A 15105-nucleotide genomic window follows, 5' to 3' on the forward strand; every position below is an offset into this window, starting at 1 on the left:
TTATTTCTCGTCATCTCTCCTCCTTCTTACAGGCTTCTTTTTCTTCTTTGGACTTGATATGGTGGTTGGCAACCACCTTTACGGTGCATTACTACAACCGACTGGAGTGTGGACGTCAGTTCATCTTTCAATCTCCCACGGTATATGCTCCTAAAAACCAATGAGGAGATTTGAGAGGCAGGACTTGTTGAGCGTCACAAATATAACCAACTTCTATTTTAACGCATGGCCACGTAGACGCTCGCTGTCACAATGATTGAATAACATGTATGTGTACATTTATTTTGCAACGCACATAACGCGAGTGGTGTGGTCAGCATGTGACGTGTCGTGTGTGTCTCTTCGGAACAGGGCACCCTTCAAGGGGGTAATATCTGGCTTCTCGTGGGAAGTTGATGTTGAAGAGATGAAAAATATTCCTGGAGTGATTGATGCACGTCAGATGAATCCTGTGGTGAATGATGAAAAAGTGAATGTTTATCTGTTATTTTGTTTTATGACAAGAAGTCTCTCCCTACTCAAGTGCAGCTGGGGTATATAAACTACAGAGTCAGAGCATTTATCCCAAGACCAATGCAGTGTGATCACTGTAAAGCTTTTGGTCATGTTTCAAGTGTTTGCAGAAGAGAGAATCCGAGATGTCCAAGTTGTGGAAAATATAATATAATGTGTTAAAAAAGTGATGAAAATGTGACATGTTGCAATTGTGGTGGGAACCGTGAAGCCAAGTCTTTTGAATGCCCGACAAGGGTGAAAGAAAATGTGGTGGCCAAAGTTGGGGCTGTCCAGAGCATTCCATATGCAGCAGCTGTTAAAAGGTTTGAGGGTTTGAATGGTGCTCCTGAAGAGTCCATGGTGGTGGATAAGCCTTCACTGCAGGCTGCAGGGGTTGCCTTTCACCAGCAGGACCCTGATATTTTAAAGGTTAAGAAGGTGGACTTTGTGGCCTTCATTATTATTTGTTGATTAATGGCACTGCCAAAGTGGAGAGAAGGTCCAGGAAAATATAGAGTTATATGGAAAATTCTCACAAGCTGTACCAGGCCCTAACGCCTGAGAAGGGATATATGGAGATTTGAGAGAAGGAAGAAGTGGACGTTTTGTTTCTGTCAATGGGTTCGTTTCCCTATCACGTATGGATTAGATGTTTTTACCTTGATTCGTTTTTTGGTTTCAACCCGTCCAGCGGCAGTACACAGTTTTGGGGCTGTAGTCCGCCATAAAACCCACAGAAGAAGAAGAATACTTTTTTTCAGACTTGGGGGAGCGGCTTAAAATATTACGTCAGGTTATTTGCCAACGACAGGGACCAATGAAATTGCGTCCGGAAGTTGCTGTGTTTCATCGTTTTGCTGACGTAAATATGTGTAACTTAGAATCTTTACGACCTAAAAGTTAGAATATTGTGCCGGAGAGTCAACTGTATATAAGTGAGCAGTTATGTGTTTACTCTTTCTTTGTATATGCGTGTAATATAAGTTATTGGAACAAGCTTTTGTCATCATTCCCCTTCGTATAGTTGAACAACAATAGAGTCCATCATGTCGAAAAGGACGAAGTGGGATACCAAGGGAGATTTAGACGAATCAAAGAATCTGCCGATCTATCAACACAAGGCCACACTTCAGCAGGCTGTCAAAGACAATTCATTCTTGGTTGTCACTGGCGAGACTGGCAGTGGGAAAACGACTCAACTTCCCCAATACTTGCATCAAGCAGGTACGTTTGTGCCATGGGACCTGTGTCTACAGAATAGAAAATTGACTCGAAAGCTCTATACCCCTTATTATAGTCTTCGTCTATGCGCTGTCCTTATAGAGAGGTCTGAAAGGTTTGGATAGGTGTTAACTTGTATTTCTTGTGTAGGATTGTGGGGTAATGGCAAGATTGGTATCACCCAGCCTCGGAGAGTAGCAGCCATCACTGTAGCCCAGAGGGTATCACAGGAGATGCACTGCAGTCTGGGTAGAGAGGTCGGATACCAAGTGCGCTTCGATGACTGCACGACACAGGTGAGAGAGCTCCAAGACACCTACCTAGTTGTCTGCTTAAATTGATACTTCACATAAATGATTAGATACGCTTATATTTTAGGCACCTTGAAAGTGTTCTATGGGGTCTACATATTGTCACTTGAATGTAAAGAGAATTAGATTGTAGTGTATATAAGCAAATGTGTGTCCCTGAAAGGAGATTTGTGTTTGTGTGTTGTCAGGACACGGTGGTGAAGTACATGACGGATGGCTGTCTGCTGAGAGAGATCCTGGCAGACCCTGTTCTGTCTCAGTACAGTGTGGTCATTTTGGATGAAGCCCATGAGAGGAGCCTTAACACTGTCAGTAATAGAGCCAACTACTTTAAAACAGTAATCTGATTATATCCCCAGCTTCATCCCTCAGTTGTATACCAAAACAAGTGGTGGGGCAGCTGTTTTACTGAAAAACAAATCCCATATTGTAGCATTAAACAGTTGTGTAATATGTGCTTTACTGCAGGACATTTTGCTGGGTCTGTTGAAGCAGACACTCTCCAGTCCAGATAAGGCCTCTAAGGGTCGCTCTGTCCCCCTGAAGGTTGTGGTAATGTCAGCCACACTGGAGACAGACAAGCTCTCTGTGTTCCTGGGAGGCTGTCCTGTCTTCACCATACCTGGAAGAACCTTTCCTGTCACCTCCAAGTTTAGTTGTGCCATAGGACCAAAAGATACAGAGAGCTCTGTTTACGTTAAAGAGGTAGGGAGTGAGCTTGCTTATACTGACGTAGGCCTACTGTTAGTATGGTGTATGATAATGAATAAATTCAGTGATTGTATCACCCCAGGATTTAGCTAATTTAAACTCTGCCATCAACACCATTTAATACTGCATACTCCTTGCTTTACATTTTAGTCATGTAGCAGACGCTCTTATCCAGAGCAGCTTACAGTTAGTACATTCATGTTAAGATAGCTAGGTCGGACAACCACACATCTTAGTCATTGTAAGTACATTTTTCTTCAATTAAGTAGCTATCAGAGAAGTCATTGCTTGTAGAAAAAATGAAAAAGTAAAGTTGCGAGTGTTAGTTCACAAAAGGCAAAGTTGTTTATTTTATTATAATTTTTTGCTCAATGTAGATTGTCTCTACTAAAATGTCTGTGAACAAATATGGGGGAAAACTTTGAGTATGAACAAACCTCTTGTCTGTGACAGGTTGTCAAGGTGGCATTGGATGTGCACACCAGTGAGATGGCTGGGGATATCCTTGTGTTTTTAACAGGTAACCTAATGATAATCTACACATTATCTCCAGAATATGAATGTACTGATTACAGGTTAAAAATGTTCAATACAACTGTTTATAACAGGACAGTCTGAGATTGAGAAGGCCTGTGACATGCTGTATGAGAAGGCTGAATCCATAGACTACCGTTACGATGTGCAGGACCGTAAAGTGGAGGGGCTGCTGATCCTGCCCCTGTACGGATCTATGCCCACTGGTAGGGTTTGCTGCACTGTCCGAGTACCCCGCACTGTGACATTCAAATATAGAAAAACAAATTGAGTTCCCTTTCACACCCAAGTGGACACAGTTTAGCATGCCATTGTTCTTGCTAAATCAAAAGTATAAAGTCATGACTCATTTCAACTCCTTTTTAAATAATATGAATGATTTGTGTCCTTCTCACAGATCAGCAGAAGCAGATCTTCCAGCCTCCCCCTCCGGGTATAAGGAAATGTGTGGTGGCCACCAACATTGCAGCAACGTCCCTCACCATCAATGGAATAAAGTGAGTCACCATAAGGCTTATCAGAGCAGCATAGAGCTATTTTTATCCATCACAGAATTGCAGGCCTCAAATTTCATGACTCATTTGTTCACTGCAGGTATATTGTTGACAGTGGGTTTGTGAAGCAACTCAACCACAACTCAAGGGTTGGAATGGACATCCTCGAAGTGGTTCCGATTTCAAAGTAAGTCCCGTAAGTCCCTGTTTGTCTGCTTCGTTTTGTTTCGTGCCTAATGAACAGGACTGTGATGTTGTGTGGTGTTGTAGGAGCGAGGCCCTGCAGAGAGCAGGCCGGGCAGGGAGAACCTCCGCCGGGAAGTGCTTCCGGATCTACAGTCAGGAGTTCTGGGAGAAGTGCATGCCGAAGTACACAGTTCCAGAGATCCAGAGGACCAGTCTCACCACTGTCATCCTCACACTCAAGTGCCTGGGAGTTCATGATGTCATCAGGTAGGTACAGCTCCACTTCCTCAAGTGCTCAGAGAAACCAGTGTACGTTTTTGAGACTGTTGATAATACAATACAATCCAACAAGTAATTTGAGGCCATGGTTGCTTGGTGTCTTTCTCTAAGATTCCCTTACCTGGACCGTCCAGAGGAGAGGTTCATCATAGAAGCATTGAAACAGCTTTACCAATGTGATGCCATCGACAGGTGAGAGAGATAGACATACTTTATATCTGTGTACATCAGTCATTGTTCATACTAATCTCCACCAGATACATCTACAACCACATAGGGATACAACTCTGCTGTTTTCACCATCAATAACGGGAACGTACCACATGCAGTACTGGCAGTTCTTCATAACTATCATAACTCAATCTTTAATAGTACTTGTTATCTTCTATCAATATCCCACTCCCCTGTCTGTAGGAGAGGTAAAGTGACCCGGCTGGGTGAGCTGATGGTACAGTTCCCCCTGCCCCCAGGGCTGACCCGGGCCTTGCTCCAAGCTGCCTCCCTGGGCTGTGAGGACCTCCTGCTGCCTGTAGCCGCCATGCTGTCTGTGGAGAACATTTTCATCAGGCCAGGTGGACAATACCGGCCTGAGGCGTTGGTTTAATCAATGAAGATGTGGTTATGTCAGAAATGCATATGTATGCATCATGGTTCTAATCTAAATGTTTGCCATTGCTCTCTCTGCAGGCCATCCAGAGAAGCAGAAGGAGGCAGATAAGAAGCACAGGCAGTTGGGAGTGCAGGCGGGCAGCTGTAATGACTTCACCATGCTGCTCAGTGTGTTTGAGAAGTGCAAGGCCAGGTATACAATATTAACTCCTCTTAATGTATTTAATAAGCTCCATTATATGTTCACTGCATTCATGTTCATGGGTCTCCATCTAACGTGAGCTTGTTTTGCTGCCTACTGTAGTGATGCCCCTTCAGCATGGTGTAAAGACAACTATATACACTGGAGGGCGCTAAAGTCAGCCTTCAGCGTGGAGACCCAGCTCAGAGAGATCCTCCTAAGACAACAAAATGTCAGTTTGTTGTTTGTTTACATATCTTATTGGTTTTGGTGTAGCTAAAACTATGATTTGATGCTCTGAGCATGTATGTACAGATTAATAATCAGGGTATGTGCCTTGTCTCCAGAGGAGAGATTTCCCTATGGAGAAGTTTGATGGCAATAAGAGTGAGCTGTTCAGAAGATGTCTATGCACTGGTTACTTCACCAATGTGGCAAGAAGGTACGGCTTGTTTTTTTTATCCCAGTTATGTTAAAAAGTCAAGAAAGATAACCACAACATTTTTGAGTTTTCTCAGGTCAGTTGGGAAGGTGTTTTGCACGATGGATGGGCATGGATCCATGGTTCACATTCATCCATCATCAACGGTAAAGACTTCCAGGACTATATTCTGATCAATTCAGAACACTCCATAAAATCCCCAAAATGCATATTACACATCAGTCCCCATCGCTCTGTGTGATAACCTGATTCCCCCTCCCCCATAGCTCTTTGACCAGGAGGCCCAGCTGGACTGGGTGATCTTCCATGATTTGCTGGTCACCTCGCGGATCTACATCCGGACGGTGTGCCCCATCCGCTATGACTGGGTGAAGGACCTGCTTCCTAAGCTCCATGAGGTGGATGTGTACGAGCTGAGCAGCGTGGCCAGAGAGGAGGTGACGGACGAGGAGGTGGCCAAGTGGGTGACCAAGGAAGCAGCTAAAAGACAAACTGGTGGGTGATGGACTCTGGTGATGAGTATGAATTCACTGGTATAGAAAGAATTGTATAACATTTGATGTTTCTGTAGCTGCTCCTTTATCATTCAAAATCCTCTAATTGGAGCAAAGTTTTTTAAATGGAAAATGTAATGAGCATTCCTATTGGACAAGCTAAGTTACTGTAGCGCCTTTTCTGTTCCTTCCAGGCCCACAGGTGATCCGTTTACTTGTTGTCGGCTTGACAATCTAATAGAGGTTATTTTGTGTGTTTGGTTTATTTCCAGAGGGGTCTGCTGAAGACGTATTCAAGAAACTGGAGAAACGGAACGATGAAAGCTCTGTGAGTGATGCCCGTGCTCGCTACCTACAGAGAAAACAGGAGCGGCAACAAGGCAAAGCATCGTGAGAGAGGAGGAGGAGGAGGACATTGGACACTTATCCTCAGGGGAAGAAAGACTCAGTTATTGGACTGACCAGGATAGAATAATCTCCACTCAGGGGTTAAAAGCCTGTCTGTTATAATAAACTGCACAGAGGTTGTTCTGAACAATGTTTTACAACACATACATCTGAGAGTTCAGGGTCAAACATGGTCCTTTGTAGCTCAGCTGGTAGAGCATGGTGCTTGTAACACCAGGGTAGTTTGATTCCTGGGACCACCCATGCATAAATGAATGTATGCATGACTGTAAGTCACTTTGGATAGAAGTGTGGGCTAAATGGCCTTTATTATTATTATATTTAAACATACATCAATAATGGACTAGGTGCAGATAATGAATTATCGTGGTCATATCAAATGTCTACTACTGCAGATGTTTTATGCTATGTTTTCTTTTAGTGGTACTTTTTAGTTTCATACTTATCAACGTTTTTGTCTGGAGAGTAAATATTGCCAGTGGAGGGCCTCTGCAACTGTTCTCTACTGGTTTTAGGACAGTTACAGAATCACATACAGTTTTCAATGTCACCCAACAGTGTTGTCAAATCAGCACATTAGAAAACAGGATAACCACGGGCCATTTATTTTCTACAACTCTGCCTCTTATGTAATAAAGGTTCATTTTGTATTTCCATTGCTTCATTATTATTAAAAACGTATTTTTGTGTGCTCCATTTGTAGTCATACAAACCAGATAAGACTCATATCCCATCAACCTTTGCGGAGAGACTTGCGTCATTCACATGTGCCTGTTTTGGACCGTCCATGCGCGAGCCTAACGTGGCTTAACAAAATTGGTAATATCCACCGATTACACATTGGATCGATTCAATTAAGTCCAGTAACATCTCGTGTTGATAAGTCATCTGACAGGTGAGTGAAGTTGTCTTCTCTGCATCGCAATGAACGTTGCTAGCAGTTTTGACGTATGGCTGCCAAATAAGGTAGTCTGATTTAACGCTAGCGAAGGCTAGCTAATTAGCTTGTTCAATATAAGCAGGTTAGCGTTATCAGCTTTTCTGCAATCTACTGCCAGTACTGAAAAACAAATCACACAAGTCTAGAGACCATTTATTCTAATACACGTGCGTTCTTGTTTACGTGCTCACTCAATGCATTATCGTTTTAGTTACAGTGCTGGTGAAGCATGTTGTTTGCAGAGGAGGATGAATGGAACGATGACCCAGAAGCCAAAGTTCTGACCAAGACGGTCATCAGCAGTTTCAAACTGTCTGAACGGACCAATATTACGGTTAGATGCCATCTCAATCTTCTTTATAATTAAATGGACCTATGTAAGCCAAGCCAGGCATAACTCACTCTGCCAGTGACCACATATTCAAATAGAGGGTTACATTTTGGTTTACACTGGTATTCGATTTGACACAGTCATTCTGCTTTTCCAAACAGCCAAAACGTGTTGGGAAGAAAAAGAGTTTGTTACGGACCCTCCAAACACTGGGGTCAGTACCAAACTGGAACAAGAGCAATGGTGCCCCTCATGAAGCAGGCAGTGACAGCGAAACAGAGGCCATACTGACACCACACACCAAGAGGAAGAAGAAAAGAAGCAAAAGAGGACGCAAGAAAGTAGCCGCTTCAGGAGAAGAGCCAGAGGTCATTGGAGATCTGGGTGCCAAGGAGAAGGCTGCAGTGCCTGTTGTTAAGAAGCCAATAAAAGCAAATAAACCAGTAAAAGGTGAGTTGTTTCACAAACAACTGTCAATTGAGTAAACAGGATTGTCTTAAGTTGAAAATATGTTTGAGGTTGTCTTTCTCTATTTCCCAGGGTTCAAAAAGGTAAAGAATACAGAGTCCATTCAGGGCGGTAGTAAACAAGATTCAAAATCTATCAATGATGAAGAAAAAGCTGCAGCAGAGGCTGAGATTGAAAGATTAAACCGAAAGCAATGGAAAAACAAGATGAAGAACAAGAAGAAATGTAAAAACAAGTTCAAAATTCAAAATGGAGAGAATACTACACCCCCAGAGACCTCTGTGCAAAAGGACACAGAAGATGGACCAAAAGCAGCATCTGATGTGAACAGGGAAACTGCGGTTGTCCAGACACTACAACGCCAGACAAAGAAAAACAAACAGCAGAAAGAGGTTGAGTGTAAAACACAGAAAAGGAAAAAGGTCCCTGAGGGAAAAGAGATGACCTTCACTGAGACTGCTTCCACTCCAGGCACAGTTACAGTCCAAAAGAATAAGAACGTTTCAGAGAAAAAGACAAAGGGGGGCAGTCAAGTAAAAGCAGTGCCACTAGGTAACTCTAAACCCCCAGGTGAAGAGGAGAAACTTCAGATGGTTAGGGAGGAGCAGTACCCAGAGCTGCATGGCAGTAAGAGAAGGAAACAGGAGGAGAGCAAAGAGCAGGACCGCAGGAGAGAGAAGCTCAGGAGAATGCTCCATGGCCAGAGCCCGGAAAAGAAAAAGCTACCTACAGAGCAGGAGGAGATACGCACCATAGAGGTGGAAGAGGCTTCTGCAGACCGCTCGGCTGCTCTGAGGTCCCGTATGGAGCAGCGTTTGGAGTCAGCGCGGTTCCGTTATATTAACGAGGTTCTGTACACTACGTCTAGTCGGGAGGCTAAACGCATGTTCAGACAGGACCCCCAGGCCTTCGGCATATACCACAGGGGCTTCACAGCACAGGTCAAGCGCTGGCCAGCTAATCCTGTTGACGCCATAATCTCCTACATACGCCACAAGTGAGTTGTGTTATGCCTCTATCTGACCCTAACATACTTGTAGTATTTGCAATAAGTCTGTTTGCATACTTTTTGTATTTTTCTTGTCTTGGTTCTGGGGTGGGGGATCCACATTGAAATTGTGTGTGGCTTTCTTTGTAAGACCATTTGTGTTGATTCTAGGCCTGCTTCTCTGGTGGTGGCAGATTTCGGCAGTGGCGACTGTAAAATTGCTCTGAGCGTGAAGAACAAAGTGCACAGTTTTGACTTGGCACTTATCTGTGACCGTGTAACTGTCTGTGACATGGCTAATGTGAGTCCAACTTTACCTTGATGCTGAATGTGTTCTTTCATCCATGCCTGTTTTACTATGCAGTCTGAGTTCTTTCTGTAATGATGTCTGTTTTCCCACCTGTCTGCAGGTACCTCTCAAGGATGGCACTGTGGACATAGCTGTATTCTGTCTCTCTCTTATGGGGATCAACCTTGGGGATTTCCTAGTTGAGGCTAACCGTGTGCTGGTGATGGGGTAAGTGATATTATGCAGAAAAACAGCTATGCTGGGGAAGAAGGTGTTCATTTTTTTTCTGTATTTATACAGTACCAGTCAACAGTTTTGATACCTACTCATTCAATGGTTTTTCTTTATTTTTACTATTTTCCACATTGTAGAATAATAGTGAAGACATCAAAACTATGAAATAACACATATGGAACCATGTAGTAAGCAAAAAAAGTGTTAATTCAAAATATATTTTAGATTCTTCAAAGTAGCCACCCTTTGCCTTGATAACAGCTTTGCACACTGTTGGCATTCTCTCAACCAGCTTCATCAAATCAAATACATTTTTTTATTTATATAGCCCTTCGTATATCAGCTGAAATCTCAAAGTGCTGTACAGAAACCCAGCCTAAAACCCCAAACACCAAGCAATGCATGTGAAAGAAGCACGGTGGCTAGGAAAAACTCCCTAGGAAAAACTCCCTAGAAAGGCCAAAAACCTAGGAAGAAACCTAGAGAGGAACCAGGCTATGAGGGGTGGCCAGTCCTCTTCTGGCTGTGCCGGGTGGATATTATAACAGAACATGGTCAAGATGTTAAAATGTTCATAAATGACCAGCATGGTCAAATAATAATAATCAGAGTAGTTGTCGAGGGTGCAACAAGCACGTCCGGTGAACAGGTCAGGGTTCCATAGCCGCAGGCAGAATAGTTGAAACTGGAGCAGCAGCATGGCCAGGTGGACTGGGGACAGCAAGGAGTCATCATGCCAGGTAGTCCCGAGGCATGGTCCTAGGGCTCAGGTCCTCCGAGAGAGAGAAAGAGAGAATTAGAGAGAGCATATTTAAATTCACACAGGACACCGGATAAGACAAGAGAATACTCCAGATGTAACAGACTGACCCTAGCCCCCCGACACAAACTCCTGCAGCATAAATACTGGAGCCTGACACAGGAGGGATCAGAAGACACTGTGGCCCCATCCGATGATACCCCCGGACAGGGCCAAACAGGCAGGATATAACCCCACCCACTTTGCCAAAGCACAGCCCACACACCACTAGAGGGATGTCTACAACCACCAACTTACCGTCCGAAGACAAGGCCGAGTATAGCCCACAAAGATCTCCGCCATGGCACAACCCAAGGGGGGGGGGCGCCAACCCAGACAGGAAGACCACGTCAGTGACTCAACCCACTCAAGTGACGCACCCCTCCCATGGACGGCATGGAAGAACACCAGTAAGTCAGTGACTCAGCCCCTGTAATAGGGTTAGAGGCAGAGAATCCCAGTGGAAAGAGGGGAACCGGCAAGGCAGCGACAGCAAGGGCGGTTCGTTGCTCCAGCCTTTCCGTTCACCTTCACACTCCTGGGCCAGACTATACTTAATCATAGGACCTACTGAAGAGATAAGTCTTCAGTAAAGACTTAAAGGTTGAGACTGAGTCTGCGCCTCTCACATGGGTAGGCAGACCATTCCATAAAAATGGAGCTCTATAGGAGAAAGCCCTACCTCCAGCTGTTTGCTTAGAAATTCTAGGGACAATTAGGAGGCCTGCGTCTTGTGACCGTAGCGTACGTGTAGGTATGTACGGCAGGACCAAATCGGAAAGATGGGTAGGAGCAAGCCCATGTAATGCTTTGTAGGTTAGCAGTAAAACCTTGAAATCAGCCCTTGCCTAAACAGGAAGCCAGTGTAGGGAGGCTAGCACTGGAGTAATATGATCAAATTTTGGGGTTCTAGTCAGGATTCTAGCAGCCGTATTTAGCACTAACTGAAGTTTGTTTAGTGGTTTATCCGGGTAGCCGGAAAGTAGAGCATTGCAGTAGTCCAGCCTAGAAGTAACAAAAGCATGGATTAATTTTTCTGCGTCATTTTTGGACAGAAAGTTTCTGATTTTTGCAATGTTACGTAGATGGAAAAAAGCTGTCCTTGAAACAGTCTTGATATGTTCTTCAAAAGAGAGATCAGGGTCCAGAGTAACGCCGAGGTCCTTCACAGTTTTATTTGAGACGACTGTACAACCATCCAGATTAATTGTCAGATTCAACAGAAGATCTCTTTGTTTCTTGGGACCTAGAACAAGCATCTCTGTTTTGTCCGAGTTTAAAAGTAGAAAGTTTGCAGCCATCCACTTCCTTATGTCTGAAACACAGGCTTCTAGCGAGGGCAATTTTGGGGCTTCACCATGTTTCATTGAAATGTACAGCTGTGTGTCGTCCGCATAGCAGTGAAATGTAACATTATGTTTTCGAATGACATCCCCAAGAGGTAAAATATATAGTGAAAACAATAGTGGTCCTAAAACGGAACCTTGAGGAACACCGAAATTTACAATTGATTTGTCAGAGGACAAACCATTCACAGAGACAAACTGATATCGTTCCGACAGATAAGATCTAAACCAGGCCAGAACTTGTCCATGTAGACCAATTTGGGTTTCCAATCTCTCCAAAAGAATGTGGTGATCGATGGTATCAAAAGCGGCACTAAGATCTAGGAGCACAAGGACAGATGCAGAGCCTCGGTCTGACGTCATTAAAAGGTCATTTACCACCTTCACAAGTGCAGTCTCAGTGCTATGATGGGGTCTAAAACCAGACTGAAGCGTTTCGTATACATTGTTTGTCTTCAGGAAGGCAGTGAGTTGCTGTGCAACAGCTTTTTCTAAAATTTTTGAGAGGAATGGAAGATTCGATATAGGCCGATTTTAGTTTTTTATTTCTGGGTCAAGATTCGGCTTTTTCAAGAGAGGCTTTATTACTGCCACTTTTAGTGAGCTTGGTACACATCCGGTGGATAGAGAGCCGTTTATTATGTTCAACATAGGAGGGCCAAGCACAGGAAGCAGCTCTTTCAGTAGTTTAGTTGGAATAGGGTCCAGTATGCAGCTTGAGGGTTTGGAGGCCATGATTATTTTCATCATTGTGTCAAGAGATATAGTACTAAAACACTTTAGTATCTCCCTTGATCCTAGGTCCTGGCAGAGTTGTGCAGACTCAGGACAATGGAGCTTTGGAGGAATACCCAGATTTAAAGAGGAGTCCGTAATTTGCTTTCTAATGATCATGATCTTTTCCTCAAAGAAGTTCATAAATTTATTACTGCTGAAGTGAAAGCCATCCTCCATTTGCGAATGCTGCTTTTGAGTTAGCTTTGCGACAGTATCAAAAAGAAATTTTGGATTGTTCTTATTTTCCTCAATTAAGTTGGAAAAATAGGATGATCGAGCAGCAGTGAGGGCTCTTCGATACTGCACGGTACTGTCTTTCCAAGCTAGTCGGAAGACTTCCAGTTTGGTGTGGCGCCATTTCCGTTCCAATTTTCTGGAAGCTTGCTTCAGAGCTCGTGTATTTTCTGTATACCAGGGAGCTAGTTTCTTATGACAGATGTTTTTAATTTTTAGGGGTGCAACTGCATCTAGGGTATTGCGCAAGGTTAAATTGAGTTCCTCGGTTAGGTGGTTAACTGATTTTTGTCCTCTGACGTCATGAGGAATGCTTTTCCAAAAGTCTTGAAGGAGTTTCCACACATGCTGAGCACTTTGTTGGCTGCTTTTCCTTCACTCTGCGGTCCAACCCATCCCAAACCATCTGAGTTGGGTTGAGGTCGGGTGATTGTGGAGGCCAGGTCATCTGATGCAGCACTCCATTGCTCTCCTTTTTGGTCAAATAGCCCTTAGACAGCCTGGACGGGTGTTTTGGGTCATTGTCCTGTTGAAAAACAAATGATCGTCCCACTAAGCGCAAACCAGATGGGATGGTGTATCGCTGTGGTAGCCATGCTGGTTAAGTGTGCCTTGAATTCTAAATAAATCACTGACTGTGTCACCAGCAAAGCACCATCACACCACCTCCTCCATGCTTCTCGGTGGGAACCACACATGCAGAGAGAATCCGTTCACCTAGTCTGCGTCTCACAAAGAAAGACACGGCGGTTGGAACCCAGAATCTCAAATTTGGACTCATCAGACCAAAGGATAGATTTCCACCGGTCTGTCTTCAATTGCTTGTGTTTCTTGGGCCAAGCAAGTCTTTTCTTATTATTGGTGTCCTTTAGTTGTGGTTTCTTTGCAGGAATTCGACCATGAAGGCCTGATTCACGCAGTCTCCTCTGAACAGTTAATGTTGAGATGTCTGTTACTTGAACTCTGTGACGCATATTTTGGGCTGCAATCTGAGGTGCAGTTAACTCTAATGAACAGTTAACTCTAACTCTGGGTCTTCCTTTCCTGTGGCGGTCCTCATGAGAGCCAGTTTCATCATAACACTTGATGGTTTTTGCGACTGCACTTGAAGAAATGTTCAAAGTTATTGAAGTTTTCCGGATTGACTGACCTTCATGTCTTGAAGTAATGATTCTCTTTGCTTATTTGAGCTTTTCTTGCCATAATATGGACATCTTCTGTATACCCCCCCTACCTTGTCACAACACAACTGATTGGCTCAAATGCATTAAGACGGAAAGAAATTCCACAAAATATATTTTAAGAAGGCACACCTGTTAATTGAAATGCATTCCAGGTGACTACCTCATGGATCTGGTTGAGAGAATGCCAATAGTGTGCAAAGCTGTCATCAAGGTGGCTACTTTGAAGAATCTCAAATATAAAATATATTTAGATTTGTTTCACTTTTGGGGTTACTACATGATTCCATATGTGTTATTTCATAGTTTGATGTCTTCACTATTATTCTACAATGTAGAAAATAGTAAAAAAAAGAAAAACCCTGGAATGAGTAGGTATCCAAACTTTTGACTGGTACTGTATGTTTTCGTCATCATCAACACTTTGGGTCTTTTTTTTTGCAGGGGTATCCTGAAAATAGCAGAGGTGGCAAGTAGATTTGAGAATGTGCGGAACTTCATGGGTGCTTTGTCCAGCCTGGGATTCAAGTTGGTCACAAAGGTAAGGCAGTAATCATAGTAAACAGTGATGGCGCATGTTTTATGTAATATATTGTTACAATACCCTACCCTATTAATTTTGCTCCCTCCTTAGGACACAGAGAATAGCCACTTTTACTCCTTTGAGTTTGAGAAGATTGCGGAAGCTCCAGAGAGGATAAAGAAGGCAGGAGGATTGGAGCTGAGGCCTTGTGTGTACAAGAAAAGATGAGGGCAACATGGGAGGAACAGTTCCAAACATACATGCCAAATGGCACTCAATTCCCTTTATACTGCACTACTTTTGACCAGGGCCCATAGTGCTCTGGTCAAAAGTAGTGCGCTATATAGGGAATAGGGTGCCGTTTGGGACATACCCCCGGGAGAGAAGTCAGTGACGAGGCAAGCAGGATGGACAATAACATAAAAGGGCTCTTCTGCTGGTTGTTACTGTAAATATGAAAATAACTTACATTGATGAGCTGGTAGTTTTGACCCCCAAACAATGTATCAAGGATTGTTGATATTCTCAACCTTTTATGGGCTTTCAAATGTCTGTTTCAAAGACAAAACATGTTCAAAAGTTGTTGACCATTGGTGTTTTTTATTAAATCAAAATAAATGTATTGCATTA

General features: G+C 43.5%; 2 protein-coding genes across 2 annotated transcripts; both read left to right on the forward strand.

The window, feature by feature from the left end:
• Positions 1 to 1317: 1317 nt before the first annotated feature.
• Positions 1318 to 7059, forward strand: dhx40 (DEAH (Asp-Glu-Ala-His) box polypeptide 40). Its single transcript, XM_029715222.1, has 17 exons — positions 1318 to 1719; positions 1867 to 2012; positions 2216 to 2335; positions 2496 to 2732; positions 3192 to 3258; positions 3347 to 3478; positions 3670 to 3769; positions 3867 to 3953; positions 4037 to 4219; positions 4343 to 4423; positions 4646 to 4803; positions 4919 to 5033; positions 5145 to 5253; positions 5369 to 5463; positions 5540 to 5609; positions 5730 to 5958; positions 6230 to 7059. Exons 1-17 carry the CDS (start codon positions 1542 to 1544, stop codon positions 6349 to 6351), a joined length of 2229 nt encoding a protein of 742 aa, XP_029571082.1. The 5' UTR covers positions 1318 to 1541; the 3' UTR covers positions 6352 to 7059.
• Positions 7060 to 7114: 55 nt separating this feature from the next.
• Positions 7115 to 15102, forward strand: LOC115163394 (ribosomal RNA-processing protein 8). The gene is made up of 8 exons (XM_029715225.1): positions 7115 to 7260; positions 7517 to 7639; positions 7798 to 8086; positions 8177 to 9101; positions 9264 to 9393; positions 9503 to 9609; positions 14397 to 14493; positions 14587 to 15102. The coding sequence occupies exons 2-8, from the start codon at positions 7535 to 7537 to the stop codon at positions 14701 to 14703; spliced, it is 1770 nt and encodes a 589-aa protein (XP_029571085.1). The 5' UTR covers positions 7115 to 7260; positions 7517 to 7534; the 3' UTR covers positions 14704 to 15102.
• The last annotated feature ends 3 nt before the right edge of the window (positions 15103 to 15105 follow it).

The sequence above is a fragment of the Salmo trutta genome, chromosome 26 (assembly GCF_901001165.1).
Source record: "Salmo trutta chromosome 26, fSalTru1.1, whole genome shotgun sequence".
In the NCBI taxonomy this organism is placed as follows: domain Eukaryota; kingdom Metazoa; phylum Chordata; class Actinopteri; order Salmoniformes; family Salmonidae; genus Salmo; species Salmo trutta.

Excerpts from the sequence above, each read along its gene's own strand:
- LOC115163394 (XM_029715225.1), top strand. The coding sequence starts at position 7,535 with ATGTTGTTTGCAGAGGAGGATGAATGGAACGATGACCCAGAAGCCAAA. Across the intron at positions 7,640-7,797 it reads CTGAACGGACCAATATTACG|CCAAAACGTGTTGGGAAGAA; the intron begins GTTAGATGCCAT and ends TTTTCCAAACAG. Across the intron at positions 9,610-14,396 it reads AACCGTGTGCTGGTGATGGG|GGGTATCCTGAAAATAGCAG; the intron begins GTAAGTGATATT and ends TTTTTTTTGCAG.
- dhx40 (XM_029715222.1), top strand. The coding sequence starts at position 1,542 with ATGTCGAAAAGGACGAAGTGGGATACCAAGGGAGATTTAGACGAATCA. Across the intron at positions 5,464-5,539 it reads TTCACCAATGTGGCAAGAAG|GTCAGTTGGGAAGGTGTTTT; the intron begins GTACGGCTTGTT and ends GAGTTTTCTCAG. Across the intron at positions 5,959-6,229 it reads AGCAGCTAAAAGACAAACTG|AGGGGTCTGCTGAAGACGTA; the intron begins GTGGGTGATGGA and ends GTTTATTTCCAG.